The sequence below is a fragment of the Schistocerca serialis genome, chromosome 3, assembly GCF_023864345.2.
Source record: "Schistocerca serialis cubense isolate TAMUIC-IGC-003099 chromosome 3, iqSchSeri2.2, whole genome shotgun sequence".
NCBI classification, from domain to species: Eukaryota; Metazoa; Arthropoda; class Insecta; order Orthoptera; family Acrididae; genus Schistocerca; species Schistocerca serialis.
The window spans coordinates 111,691,728-111,706,634 of record NC_064640.1 but is presented as its reverse complement, the minus strand read 5'-3'; the positions used below and the strand labels follow the sequence as shown (position 1 = coordinate 111,706,634).

General features: G+C 38.8%; 1 protein-coding gene across 4 annotated transcripts in view; it reads right to left on the bottom strand.

Moving 5' to 3' along the window:
• LOC126469796 (cyclin-dependent kinase 17-like) overlaps positions 1-14,907 on the bottom strand; it is a 205,977-nt gene that overhangs the window by 18,407 nt on the left and 172,663 nt on the right. For all 4 annotated transcript variants that reach the window (XM_050097050.1, XM_050097049.1, XM_050097052.1 and 1 more), the window contains one exon: positions 4,585-4,816. In XM_050097050.1, coding sequence (XP_049953007.1) covers positions 4,585-4,816 — 232 coding nt within the window. The remainder of the gene's footprint in view (positions 1-4,584; positions 4,817-14,907) is intronic.

Sequence of the window (14,907 nt, the reverse complement as noted above, 5' to 3'; positions counted from 1 at the left end):
TCTTATCTATCTGCTTGCTCTTTCTACCAACCTACCCTTAAAATTGTACCTACGATCTGCTGCACTCTACTTTACTCAAAAACCAGTTGAGGCTCTTCTCCTATTTCACATAACAAGTCAAACAGATTGCTAACCAGAGTTTGAAATGTGATTTCTGAGGTTTTCACCTTCTGTTTATCGCTCATTACCTTTTCCCAGCTCGCATAGTATCTTTCTCCCTTCAGCCTGAGTCATTCAAAATACACCGTTTCTAATTCTACCTGAAGAGCACAAATTTCTCTACCCTGTTCTGTGACTCTTTTCTTGAGTTCATAATCTACAACTCCACGAGAGAGCCTCATCTGACACTTCAGTGGCTTCCCTAATACAATCGCCCAAGTGAAACATCAAACCACAGTCCTGACATGTATGTCCCATACTAACTTCAGCTCTATCACAAGTTCATATTAAATTTAATTATGAGTTATGGAGCCAGTGTCTGGGCACTCAGAGTCTAAACATGTTGTGGTGATAAGAATACAGCACAGCTGTGGAGCTTCTAGTGCCCAATCTACGAGCAGGCATATGTAATTTGGATTTTCTGATAAGAAAAAGAGGAGTCAACATATGTTCTAAGGAGAAACTGTATGAAAAGGCACAAGAAATTCTTGGAACACTAGTAAGGAATCCAACTGCAAAAAAAAGTCAGAAAGACAGAAATCGTTACTTGGAGAATGGCACCAGAGGTGGAATTCCTCAGACACCAGAAAGACAATGTTTCTCTTGTAAATGAGAGGCTTCAATTAACACATTTTGAGCCAGTTAAGGGTCCCCTACTTCTCTGGAGATGGGCAATAAATTTCCTATATATTTGAAGAAAATTGATAGGAGGATAATGACCATCTGTGAATGTGGTAAAAAGGGCAGTCCAGATAATGTCACGAGAATGTCTCGTAGCTGGAAACCCAGAAAGTCTTGCTGAACATGTTTTAAGAGGCAAAAATATCAATGACATAAGTACGTCCTAAACCCTTCGAATGATTTCAACCAAATTTGGTACATATATTAGATACAATCTGGAAAGAAATGCTGTGGGGTAAGAACCACGAACCTCCTACTGAGGCAAGCATGACAGCATGGAGAGAGAAGGGAGGAGGACGAGATGGGCTGACAGTCAGGGGGAGGGGGTCGATGGGCACACATTGGTGGGGAGGGGGGCAGAGGAGATGGACAGTGAGAAAGGGGGGGGGGCAATGGACAGAGAGAGAGAGAGAGAGAGAGAGAGAGAGAGAGAGAGAGAGAGAGAGAGATGAGGGGGGGGGCGGGAGGCGGAGATGGGCAGAGAAAGGAAAGAGAAGGAGAAGGAGATGGACAGAGGAAAGAAAGGGGAGGAGATGAACAGGAAGAGGGGGGGGGGAGACGAGATGGAAATAAGATGGGGGGGGGGGGGAATGTGGACAGAGAGAGGAGGGAGGAGGAGATGGCCTAATAGAAGCCTGGAATACATACATACCTGGGCAATGCCAGGTACTCCATTAGTTGATAATAAATACACTTTAGTAACAAATGGGAATAATATTGTGAAACACCCACGAGTGTGTACGACAGTACACGAACTTCAGTTCAAAGTTATAACAATTTCAATTTAAGTGTAGTGGGGTTGGTGACCTCCAGAGATATCAAACATAGCCAGTGGAGCAATTGTCTCGAGAGGTATTGGATGTATGTTGCAATTTTGTTCCATTGGGCCCCTGTAACTAGCGAAAGTATTAACTGAATTGTTCAACTTTAGACAGTTTGGTCTACAATATATATGCAAGTTAAGTCAGAGAACAATACTGTACATTATTTTTCTAATGTAATGATGCTGATACTGTATACCTTGTAATTGTTGTACTATACTGAACTGCCTTCAGCAAGAGGAGCAAACCTGAATAAAAGTGTGATATACAAAAAAGTTCTCTACTAAGTATGGTAGAATAACTGCTTATTTAGCTAAAGTCATTCTCGACCATAGTTTGAAATTTGCAGCACGTCACACAACTATGAGAAAGACACCACACTGTTGGTGACAAGAAACACAGTAACACTGCAGCTTCAGTGGAAAGTATCGGCAGGTACAAGAAATAACATGGGCTGGCCTACTGTCCATACAGTTACTGACGGAGAATAAGTAAATCACTGTCATCGAGGTATAGTCTATTGTGAAATGACAGACGCAGCATGTAATCACGATAGGTACTACGAACTTTTAGATACTGCATCCAACAAACAGGGACAGAACAGTACCAGTATTGTTGCAATATCCAAGAGGAAATTATGTGAGTCAAATGAACATTCCTCTAAACCACTTATGTCCACATGTGAACCATTTCGCTATGAAGACCAACAAAATTTGTGCATTAAAATTTTGTATTAATTAACTAAACAAAATTTTAGCAAACAACAGCTCCAACTAAGTGCGAAGGGCACAAAGGATGTTTTTTGTGTAACAAACCCATTAATTTTACTGTTTCAAAATGATTTCCATTGCCATCATAGCATCTCTTATCCTCTGATAACAGTCCAACAATCAATTTTTTCCCAAGTTACTTTTCACAGACAGGCACATTCATCATTCCCTGTAGACCTTTCAGTGTGTGATTCACTTGTGAAAGCAGAAAAGTTATGACTGCAGAGCACGATTTTAACGGAGGGTAATGACCAGTATGCTGTGTATTCTTGTCCACAGCACTGGAGTATTTTTGTGATGTAAGAAACGAATGTGGTGGCTTGAAGTTAGATGATTGGTTTTACACACTTTTCTGAGTCTCGGCACATATTGTGCAACATCCACTAATTCTGGGAGTCTAATACTACAAGTTTCAACAGATCACTACAGTGAGAGATAAAGAATCACTTACTTTTTTACCGTATCATTAATCCTTTGGCTGTGGTATGCGAGATATGTTGGTTACACATTGGGTGCTGCACTGTCACAGTGCTAGCTGTGCCCCTGGAGCACAATAGTGTACTTTGAACTGATATATACATACATTATTTACTACCAATTTGTTTTTTAAGCACAGAAAGATTCTCATTTCTTCTTTATTACACATTATTGTTTTAATTTCTAGTTTCAAACAGAAAGGGTATAGAGAATTTAATGATTGGGGGGAGGGAAAGGGGGAGGGAGGGAGGGGGGGGGGGAGACGGGAGGGAGGGAGGGGGGGAGAGGGAGAGAGAGAGAGAGAGAGAGAGAGAGAGAGAGAGAGAGAGAGAGAGAGAGAGAGAGAGTAACAGTTATCAAAAAGCCAAACCAGAGGCTCCCAGCCAGTTATCCACAAAATGTTTCTCATTTTGGTTACTACTGTTGTTCATGCTACTGATTTGAAGTGATTGTAGCAAAACACTCCATTCACTCTAGACATCAAACAGGTTGTGTATGTTGATGAAATAATTTCAGCTGTCTTCCTTGTATCAAGACACAGTGACTGAAATGGATTTCTTAATAGATGAAGCCTGCTTATACAGACTCCATTAGACAAAAAAAAAGTGGTATGGCGAGTACAAATCAAATGTGGTGCTAAGTTCCATTCTTCATATAAAACCAGCAGCACCTTTCACTACATCTCTAGCTGCAGCTGCAGCTTACAAAGCACATTTGGGAGTCACCTAGTTGGTGCTACCGGTTTCAGCTTCTAGTTTGCAGCTAGTTGCTATGGAATGTCCAGCTCCTTTCTGTATTGTTCTCCATTATGAAGATACCAAAGGAGTCTGATTCTGTTGAAGCCTGTCACTTCTAACACCACAGTTATGCAACGTAGAGCACTGATTGAGATATTCATGTGAAACCTTTTCATTAGAATGAGTCCCACCATTCAGGAATGACACATCAGTGTCCAGAATGAAATTTTCACTCTGCAGGGGAGTATGCGCTGATATGAAACTTCCTGGCAGATTAAACCTGTTTGCTGAAACAAAACTCAAACTCAGGACCTTTGCCTTTAATGGGCAAGTGCTCTACCAAGTGAGGTTCTGTGACGTTTGGAAGGTAGGATATGAGGTACTGGTGGAACTAAAACTGTGTGGGTGGGTTGTGAGTCATGTTTGGACAGCTCAGTCGGTAGAACACTTGTCCATGAAAGGTAAAGGACCTGAGTTAACGTCTCGGTCTGGCACACAGTTTTAATCTGCCAGGAAGTTATATTATCAGTGTATTTAGCCAATCTGTACCCTACCATTTGCAGTGAACTACATGTTGCCTGTCCCACAGGCTTGACTTGGAGATGATATGATCAATGCTGACATCGCATTTCATTTCATAATGCGAAGTTCCTCTTAGTTTCATACAGTGCAGTTACACTTTGCCCTATTAAAACCCTTAAACATGAAACAAGCCAACAACAGTTTTCAGGAGTCTGATTTGAACTGGAAAGCTTAGTTTGGATCACTATACATCTGTGTCTGAATTGAATTACACAATGTGGAAACGGGAATGTAAGCTTCACATTCATTTCAATATAATGTTTTTGCCTAAGTTTTTCTTGTCCTTATGTTGCTCTAAATCAAAAATCTGAAGATGAAGCTGCAAATTAGATTCCATAGCAAGTCAAATATACTTACATTGAGGAACTTTGTGAGTAAATCAGTGGCATCTGCATCTAAACGAGGAGCCCAAGAATTCAGTGGTGTAGGAGGATTGTAAGGATGTGCATATGATGCAGCAGCACCACCCCAGGCATCCTCTGGGGGTGAACCCAGCACCCGAAAAATAAGTCTTAGCTCCTCATCAACTGTAGATCCTGGAAAAAGTGGTCTGCCACTTGCCATCTCATAAAAGATGCACCCAACACCCCTGAAATAATGATACAGAACTGTATGTACTAACTATTATGTCAAATTATGATACTGTCTTATGTGAAGTAATCCAGCATAAAACAAAGTAAAATCTAATCAGAACATATCCACCGTCATGCACAATATAGACTACACATGTTAAATGGATCAAATAATACTATGGTGCATAAATGAGATCTTACCTCCACCTGAAGGGTGATCTACATACATACAGTTATTCACACAAAATACATATACGTTTAAATACAGATTACATCTCTTGCAAAAATGGGTTATGGCCAAAATTAGGCAGCAACAAAATTGATTGTAACTTTGATTAATACATGAAAAAGTTTTTCTTACAACATTTAAGAGCTGCAACACATTTCTCACAAAACAATGTGTTATTTATCACAAAGAGAAAGCTTGAAAGATAAAATCAAAATCTGCATTGACATTGCATGTGTAGTATCAAACTGGAACCACCATTTTGAACATTTGGAACATTTTCTTAAAGCTGAATACAAATTCAGTGTCTATAACTTTATTATAAAATTTTATATATTCCATGTCATTTCAAGTAGGACCACATATTATGTTTACATAAAAACTGCCCTCTAGTATTATACCAACAATTCCTTGGGAAGTGCAAAGTATAAAGCACAGAACAGGGACAACATGAAAATTGACTACATTCTAGTGCCCTTGACTGTAAGCATCCCCAAACCTCAATAAAGAACACATTAGGCTGTACCACACCGCTTGACAATTATGCAACTACACAGCACAACAATTTTTCATTTATCCACAATGCAATCTTGTGTAGATCCTTTTCAGTAAATTCAGGTGCAAGTTCAAAGCAGCCAAGTGGCAAACAAAATGACTGCACAATATCCATCCATGGCTGCCAGTGTTCGCTGTCCCATCAATCTGTACAGCACATCCCTCAGTTTTCTCACTAATAGTCCTGATGAAAGACGGTTTCTTTCTTTGGTAACCCAGGCTGCTTCTCTTATATTTTTCATCATCATGTTGATTCAAAAGACTTTTGCAGTATTCCCCAGTATTTTACCACTTATAAGGGCTTTCATCCACTGCTTTGAATGCTGGTCACTTCTGGCATCGATTGGTGGAACTATGTCTCATTCACAGTAACAACAAACACCCACTCAAAATCAGGTTGATTTTCCTCCAAACTGACCAAACATCACTCAGAAAGTCATTTGCCTATTAGCTTTCGGTCAGCATTTAACAAGTGCAAAGCCCATCTTCAACATAGTTTTTTTCATGGTTAATTCCTTGCATGAAATATACAGCAACCTCTCTTCTGATATTCTTATGGTATTAGCTGTTTCAAACTCCTTTAATCAATGATTGTTTGTTTAATGCGCGTGTTCAAATGCGTGTGAAATCCTATGGGACTTAACTGCTAAGGTCATCAGTCCCTAAGCTTGTACACTGCTTAACCTAAATTATCCTAAGGACAAACACACACACCCATGTCCGAAGGAGGATTCGAACCTCCGCCGGGGCCAGCCGCACAGTCCATGACTGCAGTGCCTAAGACCGCTCGGCTAATCGCGCGCGGCGACGTTTGTTTAATACCATAATGTATATTGTGCACTTTCTCAAAATTTTCACCTATGTTTGCAGTTTTGGAACATTCTTCACACTGATCCTGTTCAAGGGAACAAGAGCCAAGTATAAATTCAGCTGTTATTTCTTAACCATTGAAAATCCAGGACCACATTTCACATAAACTTTCCCCAATTGTGAAATAACTGAATTGACGTTACAGAATTTTATGACTACATCATATTGCAGCTCATTCGTTTGAATGAACCATGAAAGCTACTCAAAAAAGCAATATAAACCTAATTGCATTACAGATGAAGTAGCCTCTCTGCTGTTTTACTGCACAGAACATACCAACATAACAAAAACAAAATTTAACCAGATATCAAAATCATCTCTGTGACAGGCTGACAAATTTTCTCCTCGCACTTGTAGCGACACAGTATACTGATAGGATGAAGATCTGAGATAATGCATTCACTCACAGAACAAACTTCTTCTTCTTCTTCTTCTTCTTCTTCTTCTTTCACTTGCGCCTTTGTCCTACAGTTCTCACAGGGTCGGTGTAGTTATAATCGGATTTGGATTTGGTTACTTTGAAGGGGTGGCTGGATGCCCTTCCTGCTACCACCCTGTACCCTCTGGGACGGAATCAGTGCACCCCAGCTGTTTGCGTCTAGTGTAAATCATGAAATAGTGAGAACCAGTTGCAAATGTCTACGAGGCATGTAAGTTTGAGGTGGTACATGGGGACCAGCCCTGTAATCACCTAGTGGGATGTGGAAAACCTCCTAAAAACCACATTCAGGCTGGCCGGCACACCGGCCCTCGAAGTTAATCTGCCGGGCAGGTTCTATCCGGGGACCACCGTGCCCACCCGAGTCCAGGAAGCAGTGCATTAGTGCTCTCAGCTAACTTGGGGGGGGGGGGGGGGGGGGGGGTTCACTCACAGAACAAACAATGGCTGCATTTAATTTTAGAAGCACTCTAGAAAATTTTAAACAAAGACCTGTTTAAAAAGTTCACGAGGTAACACAATGAACATTGATGAGGAGCCATGAAGAGATTTTTTTAAAGCATTGTGGAGACGCAGCCAACTATTAAAACAACTGGCTTCAGTGTTTTTCTTGGCCTTCTGTTCATTTTTCAGGCTGATATCATCTGTAGTTGAGATATAGGAGATGCCCACTGATCCCCTGCAGCAGTCTAATGACAAATGTCTTTTAAGATTATTTGGTATTTAGATGGTACTGCACAGCCTCCTCTTTTGTATGGTTACATGTGAAGTGCTAACTCTGTAACTATTTGATATTTAACAATGTAAACTCCAGGATGGAACAATGACAATATTATGAAAAGGCTAGATTGCTACTCACCATATAATGGAGATGCTGAATCACTTTTGTTGCACCTGTCAGTGACTCAACACCTCCACTGTATGATAAGTAACAATCTAGCCTTTTCATAATATTCTCACTATTTGATATTTAGTTTTTAGGCTTTTTAAGAAAGTAGTATAAGATGGACTTTTAACTGAGGTACTGAAAAACATACTAAGGCTTTGAAATGTATTTTTATCATAATATTTTGTGTATTCCATGGATATTGAAAATATCAAATGTCGAGGTCCTTCATTGGATGAAAATGCAAAAAAGAACAGCTATGTATTATAAAACAAAGAAAGATACAATACTTTGGACAAATGAGGGATATGGGACATCAGTTAATACAACTTATCATTGCAGGAAAATTACATGGCAAAATGTTAAATGAAAAATTGAGAAACCTGTAGCTGAAAGACAAAAGAACACGGCACAGTTGGAGATCAGAAGCAGTTTTCCATGAACGACTGTCAAGATCAGAGCTCGCTACCTGAACAGCTACCCTTTGCTAGGAGTTTGCTTTTTAAGAAGACCACACTTTTAAAATTATTTAAAGGACTCAAAATATGGAACAATTTTAAACCATTAGAGATGCACAACCTGCATCTGTAATTAAAATATATGCTTTGTATTGATACTGTGACTAGTTGCTTCATAACTGTTTAACAAAAAAATTTTGCAATTAGCCAGATTTTGACTCACAGTAGGTTCATCCTCAAGTTGTAGGTACTCACAGGCATTTTATACTTTGTACCAGGTCTAGTTACTTGCTGAGACTGCAGAAAATAGTTGGAATTATATATATTCAGCAATCTTATGCAGATAAATAAACAACTGTGTAATTTTGTTACTTACAAGTTACGTAATTCCTAAAGTTGTAACTAATGGCATTTCACAGCAATTTATTACAGGCCAGCATGAAAACACAGCACTCAGATACACTTGGTTTAACAACTCCGATACAAACATTCGACCAAGTACTGAGAATGACAAATTATGAGATATGATAATTTGCTACATCAAATTCTTGGAGATGTAGCAACACGTTGTCAAAAGATATTATGAATAGCTATGCCAATATCATCTCATGTGTGCAAACATGAAGATATATAAGCTGTTATAATCTTTAAATGGGGGCACCAAATGCATTTATACAGTTCATTGAAGAACTGTGTGTTTGTGAAAGAGCAAGACAGACAAATGATTGCTCAGACACCTGTGAAGAGACTTGCCTGAAATGGACTAGAACTTGCTGCCCATGATTGCACAGTTATAACTCACACATTTTATCTGTTTATTCTAAATATAATAATAATAGTTGAATGAACTTTATATATTCTCTAGACATGTACATTTAAGGTCATATCATCACATATCTTCACCTTTGAATACATGAGAGGTAAATAATATCTTTCAACAATGGACTTCTACACATCAAACTATTTGATTTACCAAGTTTTTGTATCTCATAACTTGTTATTCTTAGCACTCAATCAGATGTTTCTACCCAACTTGTTAAAAGTGTATAAAGTGCTGCATTTTCTGCACTGGCATGTGATGGATCGATGTGAAGTGCCATACACACAATTTCAGGAATTACATAACATGCTGTTGTTGTCGTCATCGTCATCATCTTCTTCTTCTTTTTCAGTCAGGAGACTGATTTGAGACAGCTAGTCATGCTACTCTATCCTGTGCAAACCTCTTCATCTCCAAGTTACTACTGCAACCTACATCCTTTGGATCTGCTTACTGCATTCATCTCTCGGTCTCCCTCTACGATTTTTGAACCTCACCCTTCCCTCTAGTACTAAATTGGCTATCCTTTATCTCTCAGAATGTGTACTACCAACTGATCCCTTCTTCTCTCTTCTTGTCTAAACTGTTTATTGTTCATGTTTCACTTCCATACATGACTACACTCCATACAAATACTTGCAGGAAAGACTTCCTGACACTTAAATCTAAACTCAATGTTAACAAATTTGTCTTCTTCAGACACTTTTTTTTGCCCTTGCCAGTCTACATTTTATATCCTCACCATTTCGACCATTATCAGTTATTTTGCTGTCCAAATAACAAAACTCATCTACTACTTTAAGTGTCTCATTTCCTAATCTAATTCCCTGAGAATTACATCATGTAAGTAGCTATTTTCAGCAGCACAAAGATTCTAGCAATTAGCTGCATCTTGCATTAAGTATGTAATGTCCAAGAATACCCACGAACTGCTGATGAGTCTGCTGTGGCTCGACAGCTAGCCAATGAAAGCGTAAAATTTTTAAAAAATCATAAGTTGACGAGTAGCCATATCAATAAAAAAAGATATGACAATTTTAAATGAAATTTTTGCTTATGTACGATTTTAAACATCCTATTTGTGGCTTTGTAACATACCAATGGAAACTGTGCTTACAGGCAGTGACACTTAGCAACCAAGCCCCCTCAGTTGTTTGTACGGCAGCTGTCAGCACAGTGTGCTCACAGTGGCCCTAAATCATGGACTATGAGTCGTCTTCACAGTTTCACTATGTTTTTATATTATGCAATGATGCTAATCATGGCTATACATTTTATTTGCTTATTTTCCTAAGTTTAAGGAGACAGGTATGTTATTTGTTACATGCGTCTCAGATCATGTGAATCAACACTACTACTTGCATTGCTGTAACTTATTACAATGCTCATCCTCATAGATATGCACATTCTTTTTTAGATCATACTGATGATGATCATAACAATCGAAACCAGTTACTGAAGTGAATAAAACAAATTTGCGATAATGTTTTTGGGTTTCAACGTACAAATTACTGGGAAGCTGTGGAAAGTACTTTGCCATTGAGCATCACACAGTATTCAGTGACAGTCATGGAACTGAAATAATGGGAGCATTCACATATGATTGCTGTTTTTACAGTTCCAAAGTGGATTTGAGGAGTTTCAAAACCAAACAGTTCTGCAGCTATCTTACAATGTATCTAATCCCCTCTCCTTCTTCCCAGCCATGTGAATCTTTTCCTCTCTAACCAAAAATACAAAAAAAAAAAGTCGTGTGTTGACATCACACTGGGCCTCCAAAACGGTCTGTGTCTACCCATAAGTGTTTGTGAACAACCTTCCCAACAAGCCTTTAGCAATGTTTATGATAACACGCAACTATTCACAAAATTTGAAGAGTAGGCTGGAAGATGTTAAAGTGAATTTTCATTAATCTAACCATTTCATCACTTCATGAAACTTTCAAAGCAACTTACATGAAAATATTTAGTTGTTGAACTTCAAACAAGTTAAATCAGGAGTAACGATGAAATGGGATCTTGACATTTCATTGAAGTCAGACACATCAGATAAGAGGAAATGTTTTGGATAGTGGCCAAGTGAATCTGGTTTAGTAAAATGTTTTCAGGATATAACTGGAACATTGTGCAATATTTCAAATAAAAGCTTTACACAACACGCAGGGCATGTTTTCTAACAAACAACCAATAAAAATTAGAAAGGTGAAGCAACTGATATTCAGCACAATGCACCAGGTCATCTTTTCAGTTGTTGCAATAGTTTGTGATGTAGTAGATTATTCGTTATCGTTCGTTGCAGTGAATAACACAATCCTAGTGTCTTGTCCTGTAGCCAGGTGTGAGGCCTTCCTTCCCCCCCCCCCCCCTCCCCCCCCCCCTCTCAAGCATACGTGCAGCAAACACTGTGCGTTTGATCAATGAACCAGCCTGGCATATGATCGAAACACATATTCACACTCCCTATGAAGCTGAAGAAAATAGTGTTAATTTTTCTCCGATTTATTTCTTGCTTCATATACAGTCTTGTCTTGTGTCACTACTACAACTGTGCAGTTAAAATCTCAGACCATTATGTACAATACTTTCGGAGATATAAATTTTACCTAAAAACCATAATAACTTTTCTTGTACTACAAACATCTGAAACTAGAATTATATTATCACTTCACAGAAATTGCTTATGTAGACTCTTCTTTCTTTTTGGTTACAATGGTTTGCTAAAATTAATATTATCAACATTCTCATTTAATTATGTTTTGCTGTGTAAGTAGCTTAGAAAGAATGAGAAAGTGTATGGAGGACGTAAATAATTTGTGTATGTTTTACTTTACTGAAACATGCCCATACCTGCCAACTTTTCAGAAGAGCTACCAGTGAAACTCACGCACGACAAAAAGACATAACGATTTTCGACATACCCCCAGCTTGACAAAAATAATAATACATCTGGGCTACAAAACACAATAATGAATTAAACTTCCTGGCATATTAAAACTGTGTGCCAGACCGAGACTTGAACTCGGGACCTTTGCCTTTCGTGGGCAAGTCCTCTACCATCTGAGCTACCCAAGCACGACTCACGACCCGTCCTCACAGCTTCAATTCTGCCAGTACCTCGTCTCCTACCTTCCAAACTTCACAGAAGTTCTGTTACTCTGCTGCAGAGTGAAAATCTCATTCTGGACAATAATTCATGCTCTAAAGAGGATACTTCAATGAAACCACATCTATTTGCATCATACGCCAATGATCTGTAGATGAACATAACAATCAAGAAGAAATCCATGTTAAAAAGCAGCAGGTGTGGCGATATTGGTTAGGAGCATACATACCAAGACTTCCTTGATAAATTAAGCAGATATACGAGAACTGAAAAAGGCTTTACACGATAAAAATTGTTTGATGTAACACAAGCAAGAAATAATGAAATACACACTGCAAATCACACACTAGTTCATCATAGTTGTGGGTGTTTTAGTTTCCTCCAAAAAGTATTGCGAAAATGTTTTGTCATAACAGGGACCAGAACTCCAGGTCTTCAAAACAGAAATAGATTCCAGAGATTCACTGGACATGGTTTATCTGATCTCTGTTCTATTTTTCTTCATAAGGCTGAAAACACATTCACATTCTGCATTGCTATTGGGTATGGTGAGAAAAAGAGCATTACTTTAGAAATTCAGTTACACTTAAGACGTCCATCGCCTCCACAAATTCTTGATATTTGTGTCCAGCTGGAATCAATTGCAGCATCTTGATTTGCTGCCAAAGTGTAATCTACCGGAAGAACTTTGAACTGTCTCTGTAGCTCATTCACCACCTCATCTGTAGTTTCATCCCCTTCCTTGCATAACACGATAGGAAACTTTTCCAAGAAAAAACAAATGGAAAAAAACTGTGCATCTTCAATTTTGTCTAACCTAGCAACTTGGGCATGCTTTTAACATATCATCCTTGTATGGAAACTTGTTGATGATGTAGTCACCGGCAGTGCAAAAGTAGTTCCTCACTGATGGAAGGAAAAGGGAATTATCTGTATCCTGGAGATCATTCACTAGGCTCGAAGTCTGCATGCCAATAACTAACTCTTCATCACTTCTTTGATTCTGAATCAAGTTATACTCAACTTCAAGCACTGAGGAGCTTTTGACACTTTTTGGCTTAATAAACTTGGTGAACAACTGCTTTAGCAAATCCATTAGAAGTTCTAACACACACACACACACACACACACACACACACACACACACACACACACACACACACACACGACAACTTGCGAGGAAGAATTGTGAAGGACAACATTCAGTTTGTCAAACACAGGAATAGTCATATGAAGGAAAGTGTAAAAGGCCTTATTGAAGTTTGACACAAACAATTTTTCCTCAGGTGTTTTAGCAGAAGTCTTACTTTTTAGGGTGGGTTTGTCACATTTGGAAAACTATGCTATTCTTTTAGGGTCATGTTTAGTAGCAGTATCAAAAATTCTCTTCTTCTGGTACTCCTTGGATCCACTTTGTTCAGCTCTAGGTATTCTGAAAGATGTCAAGCTTAAGGAAATGTTTTTGATACATAATATTACTTCATCCTTGAAGAAAGAAAGAAAGAAAGAAGTGGACCACACTGTTCCAGTAGTCTATCCAAACATCTGCCTAGAGATAACCACCTAGTACGTACATGCTTCAGAATTTTCTTTGCCTCTTTATTGTGCAAGTTCTGAAATTTCTGAAGGCATTCTTTTCTTTTGACACCCTTCTCCAAAAAATGAAATATCTCATCCACTTTGAGTGGTAATCCTCCAGCACCTTTTTTTCTGCTGCTAGATTAATCAGGTAGCAAATGCAACCTATGATGCCAATACTGGTTGAACTTCCGTCAGAACTACTGAAACCCAATTTTTGTGTCCTATCACAACAGGAGCATTGTCGGAGCAGAAAGCCACACAGTTTTCAATTGGTATGTTATGAGAATTCCACTGTGACAACACCAGGTTACCTATGTTTCGCCCTGTTGAGTCGCATCTAACGCTGGTATGGACAGCACACTTCTCACTACTTTTCCTGCGTAATATCATAGAATGTAACAATAGGATACAACTTGGCATTCATGTCGTTGCTTCATCAGTTGTCAAAGAAAATGGCCCATTCTGATCATTTTATTTATAACGCATGTGATTTTTGTGTGACCACAGCTGTATTTCTTTGCAACTTCTGATGTGGGAACCATCTTCTTAAATAAAGCACCAGCAAGATCAGCCACAATTACGGGCACACTACATTCCACGAAAAACGAAGTAAACACACTCGGCCCTAATTAAGTCACTGTAAATGTTTCCAGACTTGGCAAAAAGGTGTTGATTTTCTTGTATCTTCCTTCAATTTAACATAACTTACGTGTTTATCACACTTCATATGATTACTTAAATTGTTTCTTCCACCATGTGCAATACTAATATCACACCCACATACTGTGCAAAAGTATGCACAGAAAATCAACAGAATATGATTCTTTAAATCTGGAAGTACTCTCTCTTATTGGATTTATTCATGAACCCTACAACAGGAATACTGCGTATGAAAATGTCTGAGAACAAATGCCTCGGTATGTACTGAAACATCAAAAGGAACCTGGATCACTGAACTTCACATAAAATTATAACATAAACACTCAAGTAATTAAAACTTCCGGGTCCAATAGTAGAAATACTTCTCCCTGACGTTTCGTTGCCAGCTGCGGGCAACATCATCTGAGGTGAGTCTACGACTCACGGCCGGCGTTTTCAGTAATTAAAACTTCCGGGCTAAGAGGCCGTGGTCCAATAGTAGAAATACTACTCCCTGACGTTTTGTTGCCAG